At 45.7% G+C, this 27,380-nt stretch overlaps 1 gene segment (V, D, J or C); it reads left to right on the top strand.

Annotated features, from left to right (window-relative positions):
* LOC134372882 (immunoglobulin heavy variable 4-30-4-like) lies at window positions 1-27,380 on the top strand. The segment is given in 3 exon segments: window positions 1-46; window positions 132-554; window positions 27,271-27,380. Coding segments are annotated over 3 exon segments (579 nt in total).

The following is a 27,380-nucleotide window of genomic DNA, read 5'->3' as shown; positions in this document are numbered from 1 at the left end:
ATGAGATTGTGGACTCTTCTCCTTTGCCTGCTGACAGCTCCCCAAGGTGAGTGTCTCAACTGTCACACATGGGTCTATGGGATGATTGTGACTGCATGTGACTGACAGGAACTGATTCTCCTTGTCTCCAGGTGTCCTGTCTGAGGCGCAGCTGCAGGAGTCTGGCCCGGGACTGGTGAAGCCCTCGCAGACCCTCTCCCTCACCTGCACAGTGTCTGGTGACTCCATCACCAGTGGTTACTACTGGAGCTGGATCCGCCAGCCCACGGGGAAGAGCCTTGAGTGGATGGGATACATTAGTTATAGTGGAAGCACATATTATAACCCATCCCTCAAGAGCCGCATCTCCATCACCATAGACACATCCAAGAACCAGTTCTTCCTGCAGCTGAGCTCTGTGACCAACGAGGACACAGGCATGTATTACTGTGCGAGAGACACAGTGACAGGAAGTCAGCATGAGCCCAGACACAAACCTCCCTGCAGGATACAGGAGGGGTCTGGGCTGCAGGGGGCGCTCAAGGCCCACCCAGCTCCTGTGCCCCATGGAGCAGGTGCAGAGAGGGGATGGGGCGTTCCTCTTGGGATCTGAGGTTTCCTCTGCTCTGCTGACTCTCAAATGTCCCCTCCCCCAGGGTCATTTCCTGCTTTTTTCTTTGTGATTCGAATTTCTCACATTCTCCCTGCTGGCAACACAGAATTAAAGAAATTTCCTCATTTGTAGATAAGATGTTTCCATCCACTGGCACCTTCCTTTTCTACAGTTTTAACATGACCTCTTGTCTTTCCTGACACAGAAATCATTGTAAGCATTTTTATCTTCAAATGATCAAGAATTTTTTCCTAAAGATTAGCTCTGTGCAGAAGTGCACTGTCCCTACGTGGATCTTTCCCTCAGTCAAGCACATGTGTCCCCAGCTGGTAATGATCATTCTCCAGGCCTTCTGGACACAGGTCCCTGCTCTTCCCAGAGTAGTTTAGCTTCCAGATCCTCATCCACACTGTGGACACTGATGTTCAGGATTTGTCCCACTCTCTGTCCGTCCTCCAGTATCCTGGATGGACAGTCAGCTGCTAGAGGGCCAGACCAGACAAGGCTCTTATATTTTCATTTGGAGGACTCAGGGTGACAAGCACGGAGATAAAAACCCATCAGAGCACTGCTGGACTGAATTTTGTCCATGTCTCTCAAAGTAGACCTTGGAACTGAGCCATAAGATGTGTCTCAGCTTCCACGGGCAGTTTCCATGTGGAAAATGAGAACCAGGTAGACAGAGTCCTGATTCCTGCCCACCATCTCCTGTCCCCAATATCCCAAAGACACTCCCCCTAATATCACCGTTTGTCTTCCACTGTGTAAATTCTCACTAGATCTGTCCCTGTACACTCAGCTCCATGGGTCTAGAGCCCTGCTCATTTCCTGCCAACTCTCCCCCGTGCAGGTGCAGATCAGAGGCTCAGTAATAAGTTTGTACAGTGATGACACAGACCTCATGTGGTGATGAGCAGGGAACCTATGGCCTATGTACTTTTCAGGAAAAGAGGAAAAATCACATGCACAGAGGACAAGACAACAGCATTATCCAGGAAGAAACATTGACAGGCTGGAATCATTAATCAAATCTTGGTCAATGCAACAGACCCTGTAAAGAGGAAAACATGACAAGCCACAGACTGTATAAAATGTCCCCTGATTTTTTTGTTTATGTTTCCTCTGTGTTCTAGTTTTTTGTTTGTTTGTTTTTGATTTTGATTTTGTTTTTTAATGCTTAACACTTCAATTTATTAAGTAGTTAGGTCCAAAAAACTTAATAGGATTTCTGTTTTAACAATGCATGTTTAAGAAAAAAAACTGAATTGAAATAATATTTTTATTTTACTCTTAAATAATTAATTACTAATTGGTTGTCCCAGCCTACAGGGCAGTCTTCAATTTACTGAACTGGGAATGAGATGGGTCATTACAAACTTTATTTCCTGTTCCATAATGATTTTTGGACTAGGATTTAGTGGAGACTTCTTAAACAGTGTCTAAGTTGAATGTGCTGTTTTAGTTTTTCCCTGTTATTACACAGAAGCCCTGTTGACATGGGTAAGTTGTGGGGTAGCGGAAGCAGTGCACAGTCCTGTGATGAGTTCTGTCCTTTAGTGAGCCGTGTCCTGGGTGTGACCTTCACAGGTGCTTCTCCCTGTATCCTCCCTTACTGGAGACTGAAAGGCTCTCAGCCGAGGGAGATGGAGTTGGCTGTTCTCTCAGACCTATGTTCAGTTTTGCTCTGATGAAGCCCCGACCTATTAGAATCAGCTAAATTAGCTTCTCCTGTGGTCAGGCTGCTTTAAAGAACATCCTGCTCTGGTGTATTTCACAATGTCTTCTTTCCCCCTTTCTGTTTGGAGCATGAGGATTCTTTTCTCATCTTTCCTTTGAAAACCATGGAGGCCCTTGAGGTAGAGTTTAAAAGTTTTGTGAACCCTAAGACTGTACCCCTGGGGCCCCCCTAACTCTCGGATTTTCCCACTGTGAGTCTTCAGCAATTCTTCAACCACAGCTCTGGATTTTCTATTCCTGTCCTGGATCTCACAGTTTCCTGGTCATGAGTTTCTGATCAGACAAGCTGTGACCTGCTGTGACCCTCTGTGTCTTCCTGACTCCAACTTCAACTTTGGAGACAGCAGTTCACCCTCTGACTTCACTTATTTTATAAATATAAGAAAAGAAAACCTACTGATTTTACACCTGTTCAGTGATTTTCTTGTTGCGTGGATGGGAGTGATGACGTCCATGCTTCTTACGTGCAAGACGTGAAACCAGAACTCCTCGTGTCACACCTGAAGGTCAAGGACTGTGTGTGTGTGTCCTCCTGCTTGCTGCTTGTTTCCTTCCACTTGTCACATCGAAGATGCCGAATAGGAGCTGTGCTGGCAACCGTGCTCACCACGTTCATGATTTCTGAGGGATGCCTTGATCCTTTTCCACTGTATGGTCTGAGAGAGGCTATTTCTCATTCATGTTGTTATTAACGTTCCCTTGATTGATAAGTCAAAATTGCACTCACTTATTGGGAACATGATGGTTTGATGAACGTACTTAACGTGGAATAGTAGGGCCAAACTGATCAAAGGATCCATCACGTCACCTTACCGTTTTTGTGGTGAGACGTTTGAAATTCACTCTGTTTGCTATTTTGAAATATGCAGTCAATTATTATTGGCTATAGTTGCCATGCTGTTCAATATCTGTCACATATTTACTCCTTCTTGGGTGGAAGGAGGATATTAGGAGATGTTGGTCTCTTTCCATTTTAAATGATGATTTAGCTGAATATAGAATCCTGCCTGGTGGTGTTTGCAGCTTCCAACACTAAGAATTTCAATCCACTCAATTTTTGTTTGCGTGGATCCTGACGAGAAGGCTTCTGTAATCTTATCTTTGTTATTTTATGTAAGCGTTTTAAACCTAACTGCTTTAAGTATGTGCTGCATTTTTAATGTGATAACATTTAATATCTTGGTCGTGTACGTGGATGTGTGTGTGTATGAGTATGTTTATGCGTGTTCATGTGTGTATATGTTTGTGTGTGTCTGTGTATTTGTTAATGTGTATACATGTGTGTATGTAAGTGTGTGTGTACATGTGCATGTGTTTGTGTGTTTTGTTCATGTGTGTGTGTGTGTGTGTGTGTCCGTGCACTTCATCGTGGATATTATTCATTGTGTTTGGTGCTCTGTGGACTTCTTTGTTCTACATGTTTATGTTGCCAACAATTTCAAAAACTTATCATCCATTCATACTTCCACTTTTTTACCAATGCTTTAGAGTTTTCAGTGTACAAATCTTTACCTAATTTGGTTAAATTTATTCTGAAGACTTTAATTATTTTTTTCTGATGCTATTGTAAATGGGATTGTTTTACTGATTTAATTTTAGATAGTTTGTTGTTAGTGTATAGAAACACTACTGATTTCTGTGTGCTAATTTTATATCAAAATATTACTAAATGTGTTTATTAGTTTTCACATGTAGCAGGTGGACTTTAAAGGGTTTTTATATAAGATATCATGTTATCAGCAAACGGAAAGGATTTTTTTTCTGTTTTCCAAAGTGGATGTGATTTATTTGTTTTTATTACATCATTGCACTTTCTAGAACATCCAGTTCTATTCTGAAGAGAATTGGTGGGAAAGGGTGTTATTGTCTTGTTCTGATCAGTCATAACAAACTTTTAACTTTCACTGCTAAGCATGTTGATAGTTGTGGGATTGTTGTATATGATCTTGAATGTACTGAGTTATATTTTTCTATTAGTAATTTGTTGCAATTTTTGTTATTAAAATGGTGTTGAATTATGTTTAATTTTTTTTCTGCTTCTGCTGGGATGATCATACATTTTCCCCCCTTCATTGTGGAACATAGTTTGTCACCTTTATTACCTTGGTTCTGTTAGACTGTCCTTGCATCCCAGAGATAATTCCTAGTTAATTATGGTTCAAAATATATTATAAAGCTAATGTAATCAAAACAGCATGGTAATGTCATGCAAACAGACTTATAGACAAATAGAACAGAGAGCCTAGAAATAAAAACAAATGATGGAGTTTGGCTGTGTTGCCCACTCCAAAACTCATGTGGAAATTTGATCCCCAGTGTGGCAGTGTTGGAAACTGATTGAGTCATAGGGCGGATCCCTCATGAATGGATTAATGCTCTCCCTGGAGGATGGGGAAATAATGAGTGAGTTCTTGCTCTATTAGTTCCTGTGAGAACTTGTTACTTAAAAAGACCCTGGCACCTTCTGTCTCTCTCATGCTTCCTCTTGTCATGTGATCTGCTTGTACGCACCAGCTGCCTGCTGTTTTTCTGCCATGAGTAGATGCGGTCTGAGGCCCAGGCCAGATGCAGCTGTCCCAAAATCATAAGCTAAATAAACCTCTTTCCTTTACAAATTACCCAGTCTCAGGTATTTCTGTCATAACTGTTAGGTTTGAATCTTGAAGGTTTTAGTCTCGAACCTGAGCAAAGAAAACCAAGAGCCAGGCAGTAAATTTAGGGTAGGCTTTAATGGGGGTGCTCCTGGGTGAGGTTCCATGGCTCTGCAAGGGAGTGAGGCTGGGGAAGTCACATACAGGTTGAATACAAGTGAGTATTTATAGGAGTGGGCTGTTGGTGAGTTATTTGCTCATATAATGTAAGGAACTGAGCAGGGATCAGTTTCCTGTTCCTGTCTTCCGGGGAGGGAGGGGAAAGGAGGGAAGTGGTGTGAAGTTTAACAAGATGGAGGGGCAGGGTGGAGTTAACAAGATGGAGGCTCTATCGCTAATTTGTTGCCACTTTCAGGTCCTCCCGATCCTGCTGGCCCAAATTTCTGACCTTTTTTTGTTGTTATAGGGTGATGACTCAGATCTGGCTACTTCCTGCTGAATAAGGGGCATTGTAGGGATTGTCAGAAGTGGGCATGCGGGAGTAGGATGGAGCAGAAGCTGGTTGACGGATACCCTAGACAACTCTCGAATTCGTTCCTGAATGAAGCGAAGGAGACAAGGGGCTCCATTTAACAATATCCTGAAAATAAGGAGTGGGCTTAGTAGGGGGAGGAGCCATGTGGTTAATGGGTTTTGCCCCCACTGATGTGAGGTAGGGTCTCTCTGTAGAGATTGGTTTTGGCTACGCCTGTTTCACTGATGTAGTGACAGCATTCTTTGTTCAGGAACATGCAGGGGCTGCCTCTATCTGCAGTGTGGGTGCCAAAGGTGAAGAGTGGGGATAGAGAAATTAACTGAGGCCTGGCAGTTGCAAAATTTTTTACACATTCACCCTACACAAATCACTATTACAACTTACTCAGACCTTCTGTGATGTGCTTAAACTTTCTTTCTTTGTCCCCATGCTTCTTTCCATTCTGGATAAATCCAGCCATTCTATTCTAGGACAAAATTCACTGCACAAGATGCTTTCCCACACAAAAGCATTATTTCTTTTTAACCTTCCTAATCACAACTATGTCTTCATAGCTTTCCCATATCTCCTCTTTTCCTACAATCTTCTTTCCTTTTTAGCAACAATACCAAATTAACCTTATTTGTCTGAGAATTGCATACAGAATGATCTGTTTTTGGCTGCATACACAACTTTGGCCTTAAAACCTTCTTGCAGAGATAAATGCAACCCGGTTTAACCAGTAAACCAAGGCGGGAAATGTATGCTGATAGTTCTGATAACATTTCTCATAGCACTTTGATTTTCAAAAAGCCTTTTTATGCTTTTTTTCCATAAGCTTCTGCTTTAACACTTGCAGAACTCTGCACAGACAGACACACTTTGTCCAGGTTTCTGTTAACTAAAATCCCCATCTGTATCCTGAATCGGTAGTGATGGGACTAAGAGACAGTTAGGAGAATGGTGACGTGATAGCCGAACCTGGGTAGGCCGCATGGGTTGTGCCATCCATACATCTTGGGAGAGGGCCTCAGGGGGGGCATTCTTAAGTTTGGAAAGGTGTACCCAGGGAGGGTGTCCCAGGAGTTTTGCGGCTGTGGGGGTTGTTAGAACCACAGTGTGGGGACCAGTCCATCTGGGCTGTAGGGTTTTTGGATGTGGTTCTTTCAGTAAGATGCTATCCCCTAGGGTTAAAGCCTGGGGAGTATCTGTGGTGGGGTCCCCAGGGGTGGAAGTAACTGAGTCAGCATGGGCTCACAAAAGGGCACTTAAAAGGGTTAGGTAGGGTAAGTAGGATAAAAAGGGGTGGGGGTGAGGCTGGAAAGTTGTGGGTCAGCAGGAAAGGCCATCCATAGAGGAGTTCAAAAGGGCTGAGGGCTGATGGTCCCATAGGGGAGGCCCTAAGCCTTGTAAGTGCCAACAGGAGGAGGGTTGGCCCAGATAAGTGGTTCTCAAGGGAAAGTTTAGTAAGATGTTCCTTGAGGAGGCCACTGGCTTGCTCAACCTTATCCAAGGATTGGGGATGGAAAGGGATGTGGAGTTTCCAGGTGATGTTCAGACTTTCGGAGACCTGCTGGGTGACACTAGAGGTGAAGGCTGTGCTGTTGTCAGATTGTAGGTTCCATGGGAGGCCAAAACTTGGGCTGATATGTTCAATGAGTACAGTGGCTATCATGTCCACTGTTTAGTGAGCTGTGGGATATGCCTCAATCCATCCTGTAAAGGTGTCCACCAAAGTTAGTAAGTAACAATAGGTTTGGGGATGTGGCATGTGGGGGAAATCAAGCTGCCATTCCTCCCCCGGTTGATGGCCCCAGAGTTGATGGTTAGGCCCCACTCTGTGAATTCCCCCTTGAGAGTTAACAGTAGAACAGGTATTGCAAGACTGATGAACTTCCTCAATGAGCTTTCGGAGGTATGGGTTATGGAAAAGGGGTTCTAGGAACTGTTATAAAGATCGTGGGCCAATGTTGAGAGATTGGTGGACGTCTGTAATGATGCTGTGGGCTAGGTGGCCTGGGAGGGTGACTTTATCTTTGATAAAATCCAACCCTTGTCTCCAATAATTCCCCCTCACTGCTTGAGGGTCTGAGTTTCTTCTTAGGTATATGAGGGGTAATGGGGTGTGTTGAGGAAAAGGAGAGGAGTTGGGGCGGAGCCTAGAGCCATAGCCCAGGCTGTGGAATCAGCTTTGTTGTTGGCCTTAGATATAGGGTCTTTAGAGGACTGGTGGCCATGGCAGTGAACGATAGCCACCTCAGTTGGGAAACTAAGGGCCTCAAGTAGCTTTGAGATGAGGGGCATATTGATTATTGGGGTCCCTTTAGTAGTGAGGACTCCTTATTCTTGCCAGAGAACAGAATGAATATGGGTGATGAGTAAAGCATATCTGGAATCTGTGTATATAGTGACCCGTTGTCCCTTGGACAGGTGGAGGGCCCGAGTGAGGGCTATTAGCTCTGCCTTTTGAGAGGTTGTTCTGAGGGGAAGGGGTACAGCCTCTAAGGTGGCATCTAGAGTAACAACAGCATGGGCTGTATGCCTTTGGCCATCCAGGGCAGTGAAAGAACTACGATTTACAAAAAGCACATGGTCAGGATTAGATAGGGGAAGTCAGAGAGCCCTGGGTGTGAGGGAATAAAGTCCCATGAAAGTTGAGGACAGGAATGTAAAGGGTAGGAAGTAGTGGGGGGAGTAGGCAGAAGGGTCATGGGGTTAACGTGGGGGGAGGTGCATAAGGAAATCTAGGGGTTTTTGACAAAAAAGAGGTGGTATATTTGGATTCTGGAAGGGGTCATATGGTCGAGGGATTTGTGGCTGAGCAGGTCCCCCAAGCAATGAGAGGAAAAGACTGTGAGGGGTTGGCCCAAAGTAAGCTTGAGAGCTTCCTTGGTCAGGGAGGCAGCAGCTGCTAATGCCCTGAGACATGGCTGCTGCACTTGGACTGTGACATCTAGTTGTTTTGATAGGTATGCCACTGCCTGATAGGCTGGTCCTGTAGGCTGGGCCAGGAAGCCAGTAGCCAAGCCAGAACACTGATCCATAAATAGATGAAAGGGCTTTGAAGGATCCGGGAGAGCCAGAGTGGGTCCTGCCATGAGACAATCCCGTAGCCTAGAAAAAGGTGTTTAACAGCACTGGGGTCAGTTAATGGTCCCTGCAGGGTGCCCTTAGCTGTCTTGCAAAAGGGTCATGCTAGGAGGGTGAAGATCGGGATCCACTGTTGGAAGAAACCCACAAGGCTCAGAAAGGAGAGGATGTCGTTGGAACTCTGGGGAGTTTGGAGATCCCAGAGGAGGTGGATATGGTCCCGTGTAAGGGACTTGGAAGTGGGGGTTAGGGATATGCCTAGGTAAGGAACTGTGGGGGCTCGGTGGACTTTTTTACGGGGAGTATGGGGGTGTTGCAGGGGGAGCTCATGTGTATAAGGAGTCCCTGCTGGCGGAGCCAATCTACAATTGGTTTGAGTCCTCTTCGGTGGGTTTCTGAAATGGGGAATTGAGGACGGCAGGAAAGGTGGTCTGATCTTCTAATTGTACATTTGCTAGGGAATGGCGAGATGCTGCTATTGGCTTAGAGGTATCCCAAACCTGGGGGTCCACCAACAATGGGAAGGGGGGTGGTTGAGAAAGGTCGGGTGAAACTAGGGCCAAGATAATGTGCGTGGGAAAAGTGGGTGAGGGGGAAAGATGAAAGGTGGCCTGGAGCTTGTGAAGGACATCCCGGCTGAGGAGGGGGATGGGGCAGGAGGGGATTATTAGGAAAGAATGAGAAAAGGGAAACCCATCCAGGCTACAGGAAAGGGGTGTGGTGGTCCATGGATTAGATGAGGTGCCATCAATTCCAATGAATGCCACTGGGGAGGGGAAGCTGGTTCCCGAGTAGGAAGGCAGAACAGAGTAGGTAGGCCCCCTGCCCAACAGGAAGGAAATGGACTTACCCGCCACCTGGAGCATGACCCTGGACTTGGCGTGGGTGAGAGGGGCTTCCAAGACTGGGCCCCTTCAGTCGTCATCCAGGCCAAGTAGCTGGAAGGCAGGACTTACCAGCTAGGAGTTTCCTCTGCATGGAGCCGCCGGGGCCCCGCCAATGCTGGGGCAGTCAGATCTCCAGTGACCCATCCTCCAGCACTGAGGACAACATGTGTTGGTACCCTGGGATCTGGACATTGGCGGGCCCAGGGTCCATCAGTGCCCCTCTTGCAGCAGGCCCCCAGAGGGGATGGTGCACTGGGTTACCCCTTTCCATTGGGTCCCAGAGCCAGCTGGCCACAGTGCTGCTACCAAGGCTTGGGTTTGGAGTTGGACCTTCTGCTGGACCTGGGCTTGTCTTTTAAGTTCAGCCATTTCCTCCTGGGCATTAAAACTTTAAATGCCATTCTCACCAGGTCAGGAATGGGAGTTTGAGGGCCTTATTGGCAGAGGACAGCAGAGGACACCCCACCCAGTGAATTGAGTTAGCCAATTAAAAATGTTATCTACCAAAAAAGGAGTGGAGAAGTGCAGGTGATCAGGAAAGGGGAATAGGGGTGAAGACTTGAGTGGCCTCAGGTGACCGAGGTGGGACTGATTAGGAGGATTACAGGAATCCAGGGGATAAAAGGTGGCAGGGAGTTCTGGGGGTCAAAGATGGGAACTCCGGGTGTTCAGCCAGGAGAATGTTAAAGGCTCAGAACAAAAGCAATCTACAAAGCAGACGACGGGAGCTCCAGGAGCTCAAGAGGTAAAAACAAAGTAACAGGTATAATTGAACAAAATGGCAGGTCCCACTGGACATTGAAAGGAAAGGGACCTCCAGGAATGCAGAGAGGGCGGGAAGAGGGAGGTAAAACAGAGGAGGCAAGCTCCAGGAGCTCAAGGGTAGTGGCCAGGACCCAGGAAGCCTCTGGTGACCGGGGCAGAGTCAAAGACCAGGGCAGGACCAGGTAAGAAGAGAAAAGTATAAACTTTGTGGAAGGAGAAAGTGAAAGAGTGAGCAGGGGGAGCTCCAGGAACTCCAGAGAAAAGGACAAAATGAGCACCATTGAGTGAAGGTAAAACAGGCAATGGAAAAACAGTGTAAGATAAAACTGGGAACATAAGGAGGAATGAGAGCGCTAATCCCAAAAAGCCAGTACATAAGGGACTTCGGACCATTTGCCTTGGTGCCCGCAAAAGTTGTCCACATCTGTGAGGACCTGATAGTTAAATGTGCTCTCGAGAGGCCATCGAGACTGATTGTCCATTGGTATTGGGGCCAGGCCACCGAACAGTAATGAATAAGGCGGCTCCTTCTCAAGTCTTGTGAGAGGCCCAGAGTTTTCAGAAAGGCCAGCAGGCAACCCAAAGGGGTTTTGGGGTCAAATTTGGACTGGGCAGTTCCCATGGTTCCTGCCAGGCAGGCCACTGCTTAAAACAGGTGTCCCCGTTTAGTATCCCAGGCTGTGGATGGAGGGAAGGTGGCTGTCCTGAGGATGAGGATGTCTCCTGGTCCTCAGGCACTGAGCAGGAGTCACCTGGTGACTCTGTCGAGTAGTCCTGACGTGGCCACACATTCTCAGGCAGGACCAAACAGATTGGGGCACAGAATCGGGGGAACTTACCCGGTGTCTCGAGGTGTGGGACTCAGATGAGGTCCTGGTAATGAGAGGACAGAGGCCTCCCACCAGAACAGGGCCTCAACCTCCCCAGGTTTTGGCAGCAGATGTTAGGTTTGAATCTTGAAGGTTTTAGTCTTGAACCTGAGCAAAGAAAACCAGGAGCCAGACAGTAAATTTAGGGTAGGCTTTAACAGGGGCACTCCCAGGTGAGGTTCCATGGCCCCGCAAGGGAGTGAGGACAGGGAAGTCTCGCCCAGGGTGGATATAAGCGGGTATTTATAGGGGAGGGCTGTGGGTGAGTTTTTTGCCCATATATGGTAAGGAACTGAGCAGGATGCAGTTTCCAGTTCCTGCCTTCCGGGGAGGGAGGGCAGAGAGGGAAGTGGTGTGGAGTTTAACAAGATGGAGAGGAGGGGTGGAGTTAACAAGACTGAGGCTCCGTCGCTAATTTGCAGCCTGGCCATGAGGTAAAGAAGCAGAAAGTTGGTGAACAATGCAAGGGTGAAGCAGATAAACTGGTTGCTAAAGACATTATCTTGGTGGTGAGGCAGCCAGATGCTAATTGTGGAGAAAATGAGAGGAAAGCCTTGCAGGCATTTCAGAAGTCTGGAAGGGTGCCGCACCCATCACAGGCCATGAGGCTTAGAAGGGCTGAGTTGTCCCAGAGGAAAGACCTGGGGCACAGCTGCCCTTGGTATCCTGGTCCCTGCATACCAGTTGCTCTGGCTGGAGAGGCCACAAGTGTGGTTCCTGTAGCAGCCCTGGAGTGGAGAGGCCAAAATCATTGGTGGCATCCACATTGTGTTAAGTCTGCAGGCTGGCAGGATGGAAGAGAAGTGGAAGCAAGGCAACCTCCACCCAGATTCCAGAATATGTATGGAAGGGCCCAGGCAGAGACCTGCCACCAGGGCAGAGCCAACACAGAGGACATCTACTAGAACAATGCTGAGCAGGAAACTGAGGTCAGAGCCCCCACAGGGAGCTCGCACCAGGGAAATGCCTAGTAGAGTCAAGGCAGTGGGGCTGCTGCCAGGACCCCAGAACTGCAGAGCCACTGGTAACGTAAAACAGAGGCCTGGAAAAGCCACAGGCACCAGCGCGGCCCACTGGGCTGTGCCTGGCAGAGCTGTGGGAACAAGGCTACGGGATGCTTTGGGGGCCCAGATGCCCAATTGTGCCCAGGATGCAGGACTTGGAGTCAAAAACTTTATTTTGGAGCTTTAAGACATAATGTCTGCACTGCTGGGTTTTGGACTTGTTTGGAGCCTGTTTTTCCTTTCTTCTGGCCTATTTCTCCCTTTTGCAATGGAAATGTATACCCAATGCCTGTTCCACCATCGTATCTTGGCAGAAGATAAATTTGGTTGTGTTTTTCAGGTTCACAGCTGGAAGGACTTTTGCTTTTGGTCTCAGATGAGACTTTGGACTTTTAAGTTGGTGCTGGAGCAAGCTAAGACTTTTGGGACTGTTGGGATAGGAAGTTTATAATTTGTGTGTGAGCGTGACATGAGGTTTGGGGGTCCTGGGGTGGAATGACGGAGTTTGGATGTGTTGTCCCCTCCAAAACTCATGTGGAAATTTGATCTCCAATATGGCAGTGTGGGAAACTAATTAATTCATAGAAGTTAGGGTTAGGGTTAGGGTGGATTAATGCTCTCCCTGGGGGAGGGGGGATTACTGAGTGAGTTCTCACTCTATTAGTTCCCACGACAGCTCATTGCTTAAAAAGACCCTGGCAACTTCTCTCTCTCCCTCTTGCTTCCTCTCACCATGTGATCTGCTTGTACCAAGTGGCTGCCTGCCGTTTTTACACCAAAAGTAGAAGCAGCCTGAGGCCCATGCCAGATGCAGCTGTCCTAGAACTGTAAGCCAAAAAAACCTTTTTCCTTTATAAATTGCCCAGTCTCAGGTATTTCTGTCATAGCAACACAAAACGGACTAAAACAAGAAATATTTAGGGTCTCATGACTTTTAACAAAGTTGCCAGAACACACAATGGGAACAGGACAGTTTCTTCAAAAAATTGTATTGGGAAAATTTGATACCCACATGCAAAATAATTAGATTGCATCCTCATACAAAAATCAATTCAAAATGGAATAAAACTTAGAGTCGTTTTCTTTTTTCTTTTTTTTTTCTCCCCACCACTTTTGGTTATATACCAAATTTCGTGGCTGGATGGTACAAGGGTATTGAAGGATCTTGGATGTGACCGGTGCCATCTTACCCACTAAAGCACAAAATAGCCACCAGCCTATTACTTATGAGAAACCTCATGTTTTCTTGAGAAATAGAAACTCATCTACTTCCACATGGGTGCAACCTTCCTCCTGTTTGCATCCACCAGCCTTATCTCCCACTCAAGCTCCAAAGCCCTCCCTGATTACATCAGCCTTCCCTGCAGTCTATGCAAGCTCTCCCACCCACAGGCCTGGTGCTGCCCTCCATTTTGAGTGCAGCCTGGCAGATTTCCTTCCTTTAATAAAGCTTCATTGGTACCCAGAGTTTTGGCTCACTTTCCTTCCTTTTGGTGCCAAAACCCAAGAAGGGTCCTGGCTGGGACCTTCGGACAATCCCCTCTCTTGGGTTGATTGGCCCTCCTGGCCACCTTTCGTGGACCTGCTGAACCAGGTGCCTCTCGGACTCTCTCCTTTTGGTGTTTCAGGCCGACACATCCAACATTGGCCTCAATTCAGGGTGAGTCATTGGGTCTGTCCTACTTCTATGGGTTTCCCTGACTACTTTCTATGACCACTGTCTCCTTCCTGAAGACCAGGCATCTGGCTGAGGGAACCCTCTTGTGCCCTCCAGCTATTGGATGATGCTTCATTAGCCAGTCGGTAGCTTCTCTCTCAAAAGGAAGGTGTACACCGAAGAGGATGCTCCTCGGTGTCACCCTTATTCCACTGGGACTGATCACACCCTTTCTCACCCTCTAAATGGGATCCTCATGATTCAGTCCTCCACATTCTACACTTCTGGGCTGTCTTCTGGATGATTTACAGTCTCTTGGCTTCCAGGGAGATTTTGTCATGACCCTCCTTCTAATAGGATTACTCATTTCCTTTCTCACCCTCTACATGGGATCCTCACGATGCAAACCTCCACGCTCTACACCCTTAGGCTGTCTCTTGGCCAATTTACAACCTCTTGGCTTCCAGGGAGACATTAATTGCAAACACCTTGTTTTCTACTGCAATCAGTGTTGGCCTACATACAAACTAGACAATGGATCCCAGTGGCCAGAAGATGGCACTCTCAATTTAGATCTGCTTGGATATTTAGACACCTTTGTCACCGAAACTGCAAAGTTGTTGAGATTCCTTATGTTCAAGGCTTCTTCTATCTTCGATTGTGTCATTCTCTCTGTCAAAGCTGTCCTATGTCTTAAATTCTCCTAGCTCATTCCTGACCTCACTTTCTGCACTAGGATCAATCTTTTGATCTTTCATACCACATTGCTCCCTGACCACCTCCTTACGCTCCAGATCCTCCACTAGCCCTTCCACCTTTTCCCTCTATTCTCCACACCTGGTATTGAGATGCTTGGCCTCAGCAACCCAACCCCTCCCCTTCTCCCCCATCATCAGGTGACAACCCCACCTCAGCACCGGCTCCTTTATACCCCATCTGTGAAGGGGCTGGGGTGAAGTGAATTGTCCAGGTCCATATCCCCTTTTCTCTTTCTGATCTCTCCCAAATTGAAAAATGACTGGGATCTCTCCAGTCCAACCTTGACACATATCTTAAAGAATTCAGATATCTCACCCAGTCTTATGATCTCACCTGGCATGATATTTTTATGCTTCTTATTACTACTTTGTCCCTGAAGACAGGGAGCAGGTCTGGATAATGGCCCAACAACAGGCAGATGAGGTACATGCTCAAAATAACAGATGCCCCATGGGAGCCATCACTGTCTGTCGTATCAACCCTAATTGGGACTACCAGGCCAGCCATGGGGATCAGGATCTCTGGGATAACATGACCACACACTTGATTTACGGTCTCCAAAATGCTACTCACAAGTCATTCAATTATGACAGGCTTAGAAAAATCACATAGAGATCCACTGAAAATCCCAGCAAGTTCCTAACCCACCTCTCTGAGGCTTTACATAAATACACATGTATAGACCCAAACTCCCCTGCAGGCACGGCCCTCTTACCCTCTCATTTTATTACCCAATGAGCCTCTAATGTTCATGAAAACTAAGAAAACTTGAGGATGGTCCAAATATGACCCAATGAGACCTCCTTGATGCTGCTTTCAAAGCTTTTAACAATAGGGATGAGGAGAAGAAAGATTATTACAAAAGAGATCAGGCCAAATACCAGCTCCTGGAAAATGCCATCTGGAACTCACACACTCCAAAGGCAGCCGCATCTAGGGACAAGCCACCTGGGACCTGCTTCAAATGCCATCAACCAGGCCACTGGGCACAGGTGTGTTCTAACCCCAGGGCCCTTCCTGGGCCCTATTCTCATTGCAAACTGCCAGGTCACTGGGGGGTTAACTGTTCCACTCACCAGAGAGGGAGTGGCCCAGTCCCTAACCCACAACCTTTAGCTCCATGGCCATTCCTACCAGAGCTTCTCAACTTTGCCCAAGTGGAGGACTGATGATGCCCAGGACCCGAGGCCTGCACAGAGATCACCTCGTGAGCCCAGGGTAACTGTCCTCATAGCAGGTGAGCTGATCTGTTTTGTCACCAATACAGGGGCCAATTGTTCTACCCTTCTCAATTATGCAGAACCAACAACCCCATCCCCTATCACAGTAGCAGGGGTCATGGGATCAGAATACTGCCCATGGATACCTAAACCCTTTTCCTTCACCCTACATCACACGCAATTCACACACAAATTTTTAATAATGCCTCAATGCCCAGCTCCATTACTGGGATGGAACATCCTTTCCAAATTCAAAGCTACCCTTACCCTAAACACTCTAATTGCAGCTACAATACTCTTGTTACAGGCTGCCCCAGACCTGGCCCCCGAGGCTTCCACCATCACCTTCCCCTCAGAAAATGTTAATCCCTAGCATGGGAAACGTCTTCTCCCTCCATTGCTATGAACCATTCCCCTATCCATGTTAATTTGTGGAACCCCTCTTTGTTCCCTAATGTCCCACGATACCACATCACTAACAAACAACTAATAGACTTAAAACCCATAATGCACGAACTCCTTTCTTCTCATCTCTTGTGGCTACCCACTCACCTTACCCATCATTCCACTTATAAAGCCCAATGTCTCATACCACTTAGTTCAAGTCCTAAGGGCCATTAATGCTGCCATTTCCCCCATAACCCCAATTGTTTCTAACCCCTATACACTTCTATCCATAATCCCAACAGCAACCCATTTCTTCTCTGTACTTGAGCCCAATGATGCTTTTCTTCCTATCCCCTTACACCCTTCCTGTCAAAACCTGTTTGCCTACACTTGGACTGATCCCGGTACTTGTTGTTCCCCACAACTCAGCAGGTCAGTACTACTTCAGGGGTTTTGAGATAACCCCTTCTTCTTCAGCCAGGCCTTAGCTCAAGACTTATCTGAACTTCCTCCAACTTCTAGCACTTTAATACAATATGTGGATGACCTCCTCCTTTGTAGCCCCTCCTATGAGGATTCACAGCCCACACTGTCGCTCTCCTTAATTTCTTGGCCTCCAGGGGATATTGAGTGTCCCCCAGAAGGCCCAAATTTCTGCTCCTGCAGTTACCTATTTGGCAGTCCACCTAACCCCCGACACCAGAGAAACAATGGTGGATCACAAGAGTCTTGTTTCTGAACTCCTCAGTCCTACCACAAAGGGTGAAGTCTTTTCTTTCTTGGGGCTTGCAGGTTATCTTCACCTATGGATTCCTAACTTTGGCATGCTAGCAAAACCACTAATGGTGCAGCCAAAGGGGATCCTGCCATCCCTTTAGATCCCACAAAGCAAATTCATTCTCCCTTCCAGTGATTAAAAGCCACTCTCCTCACAGCTTCAGCTCTATCCCTCCCAAACCTATCTCAACCTTTTATCCTATCCATCACCAAAACCCAAGGATTGGTGGTCAGGGTTTTTGGCACAAGAGGCAGGAGATATCTTCTCCATGTTGCATACCTTTCCAAACAATTGGACACCACAGCTCAAGGATGGGATCCCTGTTTATGGGCCTTGGCAGCATTTGCCCTTTTGACACAAGAAAGCTCTAAACTAACTTTTGGACAACAAACAGTCATTTGTTCCTCCGATCATCTTCAAGACCTTCTCAGCCATAAGCACTTGCCTGTTCTCTCCCCTTCCCACATACAACTTATCCACCTTACCTCCGTTGAAAATTCCCAGGTCTCCTTTAAAACTTGCCTTCCCTTAAATCAAGCCACTCTCATCTGAAAACACTCACAACCCTTAGATCATAATTGCAGGGAGGCTTTAGACCTCTTTCTCAATCCCTTTCCACACATCTCCCTGCATCCCATTAAGTGACCCCAACATACATGGGTCATAGATGGGACCGCCACCTCCATGACTGCTCCCCAGGTGAGTTATGCTATAGTAAATCTAACACAAGCTATTGAGGCTGCCCCCTATCCCCAATACCACTTCCCAACAGGCAGAACTCATTGTCCTCACCAGCACTCTCACTCTAGCAAGTAACAAACAAGTCAATATATACACTGACTCTAAGTATGCTTACCACATCCTACACTCCTGCACAGCCATATGGAAGGAGAGAGGATACAGGACCACTCAAAGAAGGCCCATAAAAAATGGACACCTTATCAAGATACTTCTTGAGGCTGCACAACTCCCAAAGGAGGTTGAGGTTATACACTGGAGAGGACACAAAACATCTGATGACCCCATAGCCCAAGGAAACAAACTGGCAGCTCTAAGCACAAAAAAGACTGCTCAATCACCAGGCCCCCTCTCCTCCTCTCCCACTCAGGTCCTTCTCATGGCCCCTATGCCCATAACTCAATACACACTCCAAGAAATACAACACCTCCAACATTTTGGTGCATAGAGGAAGGACAATTGGTATACTCCATCCGGTGACTATGTCCTCCCTACCACACAAGCTGAGAAAATCCTTTTAGATTTCCACAATTCACTTCATACAGGCTACCATCACTACTACAACTTCTTCAGCCCTTATATTACTCTCCCCACATGGCCAAGTTACTAAAACAAATCACTCAAAAGTGTCCTTTCTGTACTCATTGCTCCAATCAAGGTGGCCTGCATGTTCGGTCCCTTTCCATTAAACATGCCAGAGGGTACATTCCTGGCCAGGATTGGCAAATTGACTTTTACTCACATGCCTCCCCACAAAAGGACATGCTATCTTCGAACCTTAGTAGATACCTCTTCAGGTTAGGTTGAGGCTTTTCCCTTCACTTCAGAGGATGCTACAGCAGTAATGCATGTTCTCACCTCTGAAATCATCTGTCGTTTTGGCCTACCCACCAGTCTCTGGTCTGACAATGGCAAGACATTCATTTCCCAGATTATATGACTCACAGCACAGGCATCACATATCAAATGGGACTTACATATACTGTATTGGCCTCAGTCATCAGGAAAAGTGAAAAAAGCCAATCACTTCACAAAAACACACCTCACCAAGCTGTCCATGGAACTTCACCTCCCTTGGACCCAACTTCTCCCTCTAGCACTCACTTACTTGTGAGCTGCCCCCCATAAACCCACTGGCCTCAGCCCCTTCAAACTCATGCATGGCAGACCCTTCACCCTCACACCTCTCCCTTCCAGCTCATCACCTTTAGGCCAGTATCTCCCTACTTTTTCACTCATTAGGGATCTTCTTAGGGAACAGGCCAACTTTCTATTACCTCATCCTTTCCTCACCACCTCCTCAGACTTGAAATTGAGCCCGGGACAGCAAGTGTATATTAAAACCAGAATCCCAAAGCTCCTCTCACCATGTTTGGAAGGGCCTTATACAGCACTTCTCACCACCCCCATGGCAGTAAAGGTACTAGGAAAGGCCCCTTGGTATCACTTATCCTTGGTAAAATTAGCACCTGAGAATTTACCCAAAGAATCTGTTAACATCAAGCCAGAGGGTTCCCTCTGCTCAACCCCCAACCCATCATCTCCTCACACTTCATCCATTTTAGGATCCACATAATTGAAAATCTCCAGGACCTTCACTCTTCCCCCAATCCCATGAGAGGGATGATCTTTCCCTGGTGATTATCCTCTCACTCCTGCAGGCCCGCTCCACGTCCTTCACAGAGGAGCTGCTCCAAGACTGGTCCCAATGTGCCACCTCCAGTGTCGAAGGCATCCTTGAGTGGGTAACTGAATTAGCCTGGCAGGGCGCCCTCTGCAATTACACCCCGACAAGGTTACTCTCTACTCCTTTTTCCTACTATGCACCCTCTCAACCTCTCAGCCCCTGAGCACTTGCCTTCTCTCTTCCTCTTGCTTCTTTTCCTAACAGAGACATAATGCCACACCCTGGTCACAATGTATAACCAAGGTCTTGGTGGGAGGAAAGACACTTTCCAACCTCCTGGGTCTGCTACCCAGAATCCTCAGGGAAACCCTACAGGACACATTCACATCTGTGACTACATTCCCACAAAAGGCTATGACCAGACAACTGCCACATCATGTTCTTATGGGGGTAAAAATTTCTGGGTAGCTCTTTCTGAAGGGAATTCTGCTGGAGTCCAGTACCCGCCACCTCAATAAAAACATTTGTGCTTCACCCAAACCACTCACCTAGGCTTTGGTGATGGGGAGGAGTTCAGGGCAACACACGTCGGACCCCGACCACGATGGGAATTGTCCTCCTTGGCCCCTGCCTCTTTCGGTGTTTCTCTAGTGTCTTACAGGCCTTCACCAACCAGAAGATCACTGGAATCTTCATGGGAGGAGGATATCAGCCCCTCAGAATCAGCGACCCTTCCCTGGAGGAATGCAGCCTCCCCACATGAAACCAATATCCTGCCATCCAATTGTTTTTCAGGCTGACATAAGTATTTTATTTTTTTCATATCTTTGCCCATCTTCAGCAGGAAGTAGCTTCAGAAGAATGAGACCTTCACCCCTTTTCCATTCTCCTTATACTTAAAAGGTGGGAATGATGGATCTTAGACTTGACTGGTGCCATTTTACACATAAACTTGACTGGTACCATTTTACACACAATAAGCACAAAATAGCTGCCAGCCTTTCCTTACAAGAAAACTCTTGGTTTCTGAGAAATAGAAACTCCTCTACTTCCACATGGGTGCAACCTTCCACCTGATGGCATCCACCAGCCTTATCTTCCACTCCAGCACCAACTCCCTCCCTGATTACGTCAGCCTTCCCTGCAGTCTAGACACGCTCTCCCACCCACAGGCCTGGTGCTGCCCTCCATTTTGAGTGCAGCCTGGCAGATTTTCTTCCCTTAATAAATCTTGGTTGGTCCCTGGTGTTTTGGCTCACTTTCTATCAGATACGGAGATAACACCATAACCTTGGTGTTACAAAACCATGCTCTGCCCAGCTAAGCTAACCAGCCAGCACCCTAAATTTGAATCCTGAAACTATGAAACTATTAGAATAAATCTGAGAGGAAAATATCTACAAAATTGGTCTGGGAAATGCAGCAAGAGCCCTGGAGGGTGACAGTGAACTGGTCAAGACGGCACTGAGGACCGTGTGCCCATAGGGCCCAGCTGCAGAGACAGGTGCAGAACAAGGCTTGGGGTGAGCATTTTTTTTTTTTTTGTAGAGGTCTGAACTTTCCTTTTCTATGATCAAATCTATACTTTTAGACCTGCTCCACATTCTCACTTTAAGGTGACAATTTACCATTAAGCCCAGACTCTGAGAAACAGTCATTTACTCCAGTGACTTTACCATTTCCTCATTTGGAATCTGCTGTTTTACATAGATGCATAGTCTCTGTTTTTTTTTTTTTTTTCTTTTAGTGTTTGCTTGTTTGTTTTTGATGTGATTAGCTAGGATTATCTGCTGTATGCCCTTGACTGCTATAAGGTAACCTTTTGTACATATATTTTAATACAATTACACAACCTGTAACTGCTTTCAGCTTATTTTAAATAAAAAAACCTAAAAGAAGTAATCAACTGAAAATGCCAATTTCAAATTGAGAAAGGAAATATTCCAAACAGGGTGGGACTAGTATTCCAAATAGTGAATCTGTGAGTCATGCAGTGTCATTCCCAGACACAAGAAATGGACCAGAACTCAGACAGGGGTACCACGTGCCCAACTAACGCTCAGAATTGCTGTGATCCAGTGACTCCCAGGTGCCTGGTATTAGTCTTTGAACAGAATGGTCTACAGTGGTCAACCTGGATGTGACTCTCCACAGTACATTGGGTTAAGGGGAGGCAGGGCACAGAGTGTCCATCTCACAGGTCTGCAGATGCAGGAGGAGCTGCGCTTGAGAAAACACCACCGAGGAGTCACCTGTGACCTGAAGCAAGTGACGAGATCACGAACCTCAAGACTGAGTCTGATGTGACAGTCAAGGCTGACGTTGGAAGTGTTGGGGCAGGAGTGTGAACAGAGGATTTCTAAATGAGACTGAAGAAGATGAGTTTTCTAGAAACCTCCACAGTAATATCTCTTATCCCGTGTGTTTGTATCAAAATGGAGGGGGGATCTTATGTCTGTTTTTCCCCTAGTGATTGTCTCTGAGAAGCAGGATGGAGTAGAGGACTCTCTGTCTCTCTGTCTCTGTCTCTCTCTGTTTCTCTCTGTCTCTCTCTGTCTCTCTGTCTTCCTTTGTCTCTCTGTCTCTCTCTCTCTCTCATAAACTTCACACACACACACACACACACACACACACAGATGCATATGCATATCTGTCTCTCTGAGGAACGTCTGCCTGTTCTGAAGTGAACAATCTACTACAATCTATAGAAGCCCAACTTTCTCAATTGAAGTCACACATAAGGGCTTTGTGTGCAGAGAGACTGAGGTCACAGCTGACAGCCAGATTCAAACACCAGACATGGTGAAGGGAGCACCTGAGGATCAAAAGGTCATGGATTTCTCCTTGAACCAGAAATCACTTTAAGTTAAACACTTCTACATGTTCTGTGCTATCAAGCCCTGCATCCTCCATCTCCACTTCTCTTAATGTTTCTCTGGAAACAGGAAGACCAGGCAGTGATGCGTAGAAGAGTCCCTGAGGTTCTGTCTCCCCAGTTCTTCTGAGCAGCACGACGTAAACACTCTGCACAATGAAGGGTGGGTCGACACCCTGCGCTCTGCTCTCCCACTTATATCATCAGGGACTCCCCTCATGCAGAGCAGACCCCAGTGTCAGGAAGAAAGCACAGCCCTGGGTTGAGCATCCCCAGTCTCCTTCTCACCAGGAGCCCTTCATCAGAATATGGATGTCCTGAGGTGACTCTTGTGCTTGGTGGCTGCTCCCTGCTGTGAGTGCCTCTGGGACTTCAGGAATGGGACCTGGGCATGGGGCTTCTGGTGTGTTTGACTGATGGTGATGCTCCTTGTTCCCAGCTGTCCCATCCAAGGTGCAGCTTCAGGAGTCAGAACCTGGCCTGCTGTAACTTCATAGACCCTGTCCCTCACCTCCACTGTCTCTGGATTCTCTATAACTAGCTATTGTTTGCACTGGATCCACCAGCATTCAGGAAAGGGGCTGCAGTGGGTAAGTGTGATATGAGGTTGTGAAAGCACAATTTATAATACAGATCTTAAATCCTGAGTCAGCATCATGAGGGACACCTCCAAGAGCCAAGATTATTTAACCATGAGCAGCTGATTGTCCAGGATATGGCTGTGTATGACTGCACAAGAAACACAGTGAGGGGAACTCAGCATGAGCCCAGACACAAACCTCTTTGCTTATAGACAAGAGGGGACTTGGAATTAGGAGGAGCTCAGTGTGCACTTAGTACAGAATTTCCACTGAGGAGCAGGTGCAGAGGGTACCCAGGCTGTCCTTTCTGTCCTCAGTGTCTCCTGTCCAAGTTCAACAGAAGTCACAGTTGGGAACTCTTACTTTTTCTTCATTTGCTTTGTGGGTTCCTTTAAAATGTGGTTTCTGTTACCCTAAAAAAGATTAACATAACAAATAAATTGAATGTAATGTTTTTTTACGGTGTGTGATGGCAGAATTGAAATAAATTACATTCTCTATATTAACCATTTTAAACTGTACAGTTTAGTGACACAGTATTTTCACATGGTTTGTTAAATGTCACCACTGTCTAGTTAGAGGACATTTCTTGCCTCAAAAAGAAATCCCATTCCCTTAAAGCAGCCGCTTCACATTCCTGTCTCTCAAAGCCCCTAAAAAACACTAATATGATTTCTGTCTCGATGGACTCACCTATTCTGGATTTTTCATATTAATTCACTGATATAATATGTGGCCTTTGGTGTCTGCTTCTTTAATGTAGAGTAATGTTTTCAAAGTGCATTCTGTTGTGGCATTTGTCGGTGTCACATTCATTTTTATAGGTGAATAGTTTACATTTTTATCAATTTACCACATTTGTTTATCAGTTCATCAGTCAGTGAATGTTTGGCATTGTTTATTTTTGGCTACTGTGAATAGTGCTGCTGTGAACGTTCATGGAAATTCTGTTGGACAGCTCTTTTCAGTTATCTTGGAATATATATAGAGGTGGAATCACTGTGTCATGTGGTTTTTCTGCATTTAACCTTTTCTATAACTGCCCAAATCATTGCCACAGCAGTTTTACAATTTTGCCTGACCACCAGCTCTCTGTAATTTTTCCAATGTCTAGATATCCATGAGGAAAACGGTATTTTTCTTAAAAATTACAGCCATGTTATTGGCTCTGAAGTGCTATATTGTGTTTTTATTTGCACTTTCCTGATGACTAATGAGTTTAGTGATCTTTTCATTTGCTCCTCAGATATTTATCTTAATCACATTGACTGTATATTCCATTCCTTGCCCATTTTTAATTGAGCTTCTCACAACTTTGGTTGGTTGGGTTATACACCTTCATCATGTATCATATTCTGGACACTAGAAGGTGATGACTGTGGTTCCTGTGGATCAGAAATGTTCAGCCAGGTTCACACAACATCATAAGTGACAACCACCAGGCAGCAGCCCTTTCCATCCCAGCCATGACCTAGTGGTGTGAGAATCTGGAATTCTCCATCCCTGCTGAACTCATACACCAGCAACAGTGAAAACTCTGCCTTGGTGGAAATAAAGACAGAAAGGGAACCCCCTAGGAAGCACCCAGTGGAGACAGCAGCAGGGAGAGGAGCAGGTGGAGAGGAAGCTGCTGCATCTGCATGGAGACCTGGCTCACCTCCTGACCTGCAGGTGTGTAGCTGAAGGGGACCCACAAAGCACAGGCTGTGAGAAGAAATGTGCGTGCAGATCACAGTCAAGGCTCCAGGCTGCCTCCTGAGAGGTGTGCAAGGGATCATGCCTGAGCTGTGCGTCAAGGACTAAGAAGCCCACATTGACATTGGGATGACAGTTACCAGCAGGAGCGTCAGGACTTGCAGTCTGCAGCCACTTGAGATTACAGTTGTCTAAAGAAGCCAAAAATCTAAAACCCATATTTTCCAGGAAATTTGAACATGACTTAAACTCTAATGATCTTTGAAAGGTTCAGTAGAAAACATTTTTTTTTTTTTTTGTAATATAAAAATCATAGATGGCCTGCAACTCTGTTATTAAGTTCAGAATTGCTTTGGGTATTTGCAGTTTTCTGTGTTTTTAAACACATTTTAGAGTTACTTTTCATTTATGTGTGAAAAGTTACAATGGGATGCTGGTAATGATTGTGTTTTAGCCTTGAGTAATATAAACCGTATAATTACATTAATTCTTAAAATCAATGAACACAAGTTATTCTTTCCTTCATTATATCATTTGATTAGTTTTTCATTAATGTTTTAGAATTTTAAGTATACACATCTTTCACCTATTTGCTTAATTTTTTTCCTAGAATTTAATTCTTTTTTCTGATGCTATAGAAAATGAATTTGTTTTATTGATTTGTTTTATAGATAGTTTTTGGTTTATAGAAATGCCACTGATTTCTGTGTGTTGATTTTGTATCGTGCAGCAATACTAAATTCTTAGTTCCCACAGTTATTAGGTGGGGTGTGGACTTTAGTTTTTTCATATATGAGATGATGTTATCAGCAAACAGAAACAGTTTTCATTGTTTTTTCCAATGTAGCCCTCATTTATTTCTCATTACTAACTTACTGATCTGGCTGGTGCTTCCAGTTCCATGTTGAAGAGTAGTGGAGAGGGGGGTTATGTCTTGTTCCTGATCATGTGTATAAAGCTTTTCACTGTCGCTGTGAAGCATGTGGTTAACTATGGGATTGCTCTGTGTTACCTTTAAAGTAATGAGGTATATTTTTTCTATAAATAATGTGCTGAAATTTTTTATTATAAAAAATATCTTGAATTGTAGCAAGTGCCCTTTTTGCGTTTGCTGAGATGATTGTGCTGTTTTTATTTCATTCTGTGATGTGGTTTATCTCACGCAGCAACTTGCTTATATTAACCATCCGTGTATCCCAGCGATGTCTCTACTTAGTCATGGTTCAAAATATGTTCTAGAACTAGAGTGTTCAGAACAAACAAGGGCTGGCTGTTTGAGGTCCCATAACTGTCCAACGAAGCTGTTCCTCACTGTTCTTTTTCACTGGGAAGGTTTGGCCACATCTCATAACCTGTGTTAAACTGTGTTTTAATTTTTATTTCTGGAGATATTTTAAAATCATCTTTTCATTTCCTGTTGATAAAATGGTTGTTCACATGAGTGCTCTTTAGTTTCTTCACATTGGTGAATTACACCTTATTGTGACTATTGATTTGCTGTGGTCAGAATAGATGTTGGAACAATTTTAATCTTCATATGTGTTTGTTGCATAAAATAGAATCTATTCTGTAGAATGTTCCATGTGTGCTTGAGAAAAATGTACATATTTTTTGGTTTGGTTGAAAGTTCTACGTACTGTTTGGGTCCATTTGGTCTATTAAGTTGTTCTAGTCTTGGTTTGTCTTTTTTTAAAATTTATTTATTTCATTATTTCATTATTTATTTATTTATTTTGAACATTCTCAAGATACAAAGCTGATTGTCCCCCCTTCTGCCCATAATGTAGGTGCCAGATTCATATTGGGGGTACACCCATTACCAGAAAATACTTTTGTCCCTTTTGTCCCCTTCCAATGATCCCTCAACTTCCTTTCCCTTCCCCCTCTCCCCTCAACTCCAATCTGTAGCCCTAGGAAAGTTCGCTCCCTCTGTAAGACCCAGGCTCGGCAGGAGATGGGGTATCCCTGTGGGGTCCTTTGTGCCTGGATATTTCATCAACTCAACTTTATATCCAGGAGTTTTGATCCTAACAGCCAACATGTTCCTTTCTTGTTTACAACTGAGGGAAATTATCAGAACTGGAGATGCTTGCGGGACACAAAACTCTCGCACAATAACAGTGGTGACGGGGACTAAGACCTTCATTTCAGGAAGGCAGTTTTCATGCTGCAAGAGAGAAGTCAATAAAACAGGGATGCCCGCGACAGCCTCAGATGAAGGCTTTCTACCAGGTTTATATGTTAGAGTTTTGTGTAAGACCCTAGTGGGAAAAATAAGAGTTTCCAACTCAAAATAAAAATGCTGTTCCATTTTAAATTCTTATTCCCAAGACCTGGGAAGTTCACACATCACACAGGAAATGAAGGAAAGTAGGAAGACGACCCCAACGACGGCACCTCTGGGGCAGACCTCACAGGCTCCTCACCCACATCCACAGAACCCTGAGGCCAGAGGAATTTCAATTCCTGAGGATCATATCAGAAGGGATGGGTCGGAGCACCTGGGTCTTGTGAAGACAGAGTGGGAGGGATGCTCAGGACAGGGGCCACCTTTTTGCAGGCATTCTTGGTTCTGGCTGCACCTTCGGTCATTCATAGGATGAAAATTTCATGCACACAGCACGATGTCTGGGCTGCACAGTTGTGTCTGCAGCACATGCAAATGGATTCTCCTCTGCTGTTACAAATGGGGGGCTTGCCAGGCATTCTCACAGAGAAGCTCCACCCAGGTTTTGGGACAGGACAGAACCCAGCAGCTCCACCAGGAACTCCAAGCCAAGCTGGGTTTTATTCCTCATCATCGACCAAAGTCGTTTTTCAGGAGTGGGGTGCATTGAGAGTCTTGGGTGTGCCTCTGTTGCATCCATTAGAGTCAACATAAATATTATGTCTCTTTGTTTGCAGGTGTCTGGCATGAGGTGCAGCTGGTGGAGTCCAGGGGAGACTTGGTGCAGCCTCTGGGGTCTCTGAGACTCTCCTGTGTAGCCTCAGGGTTCACCTTCAGCAACAACTGA

The sequence above is a fragment of the Cynocephalus volans genome, chromosome 3 (assembly GCF_027409185.1).
Source record: "Cynocephalus volans isolate mCynVol1 chromosome 3, mCynVol1.pri, whole genome shotgun sequence".
In the NCBI taxonomy this organism is placed as follows: Eukaryota; Metazoa; Chordata; class Mammalia; order Dermoptera; family Cynocephalidae; genus Cynocephalus; species Cynocephalus volans.
The sequence above is the reverse complement of the archived record's forward strand: the minus strand, read 5'-3'. Positions and strand labels throughout refer to the sequence as shown.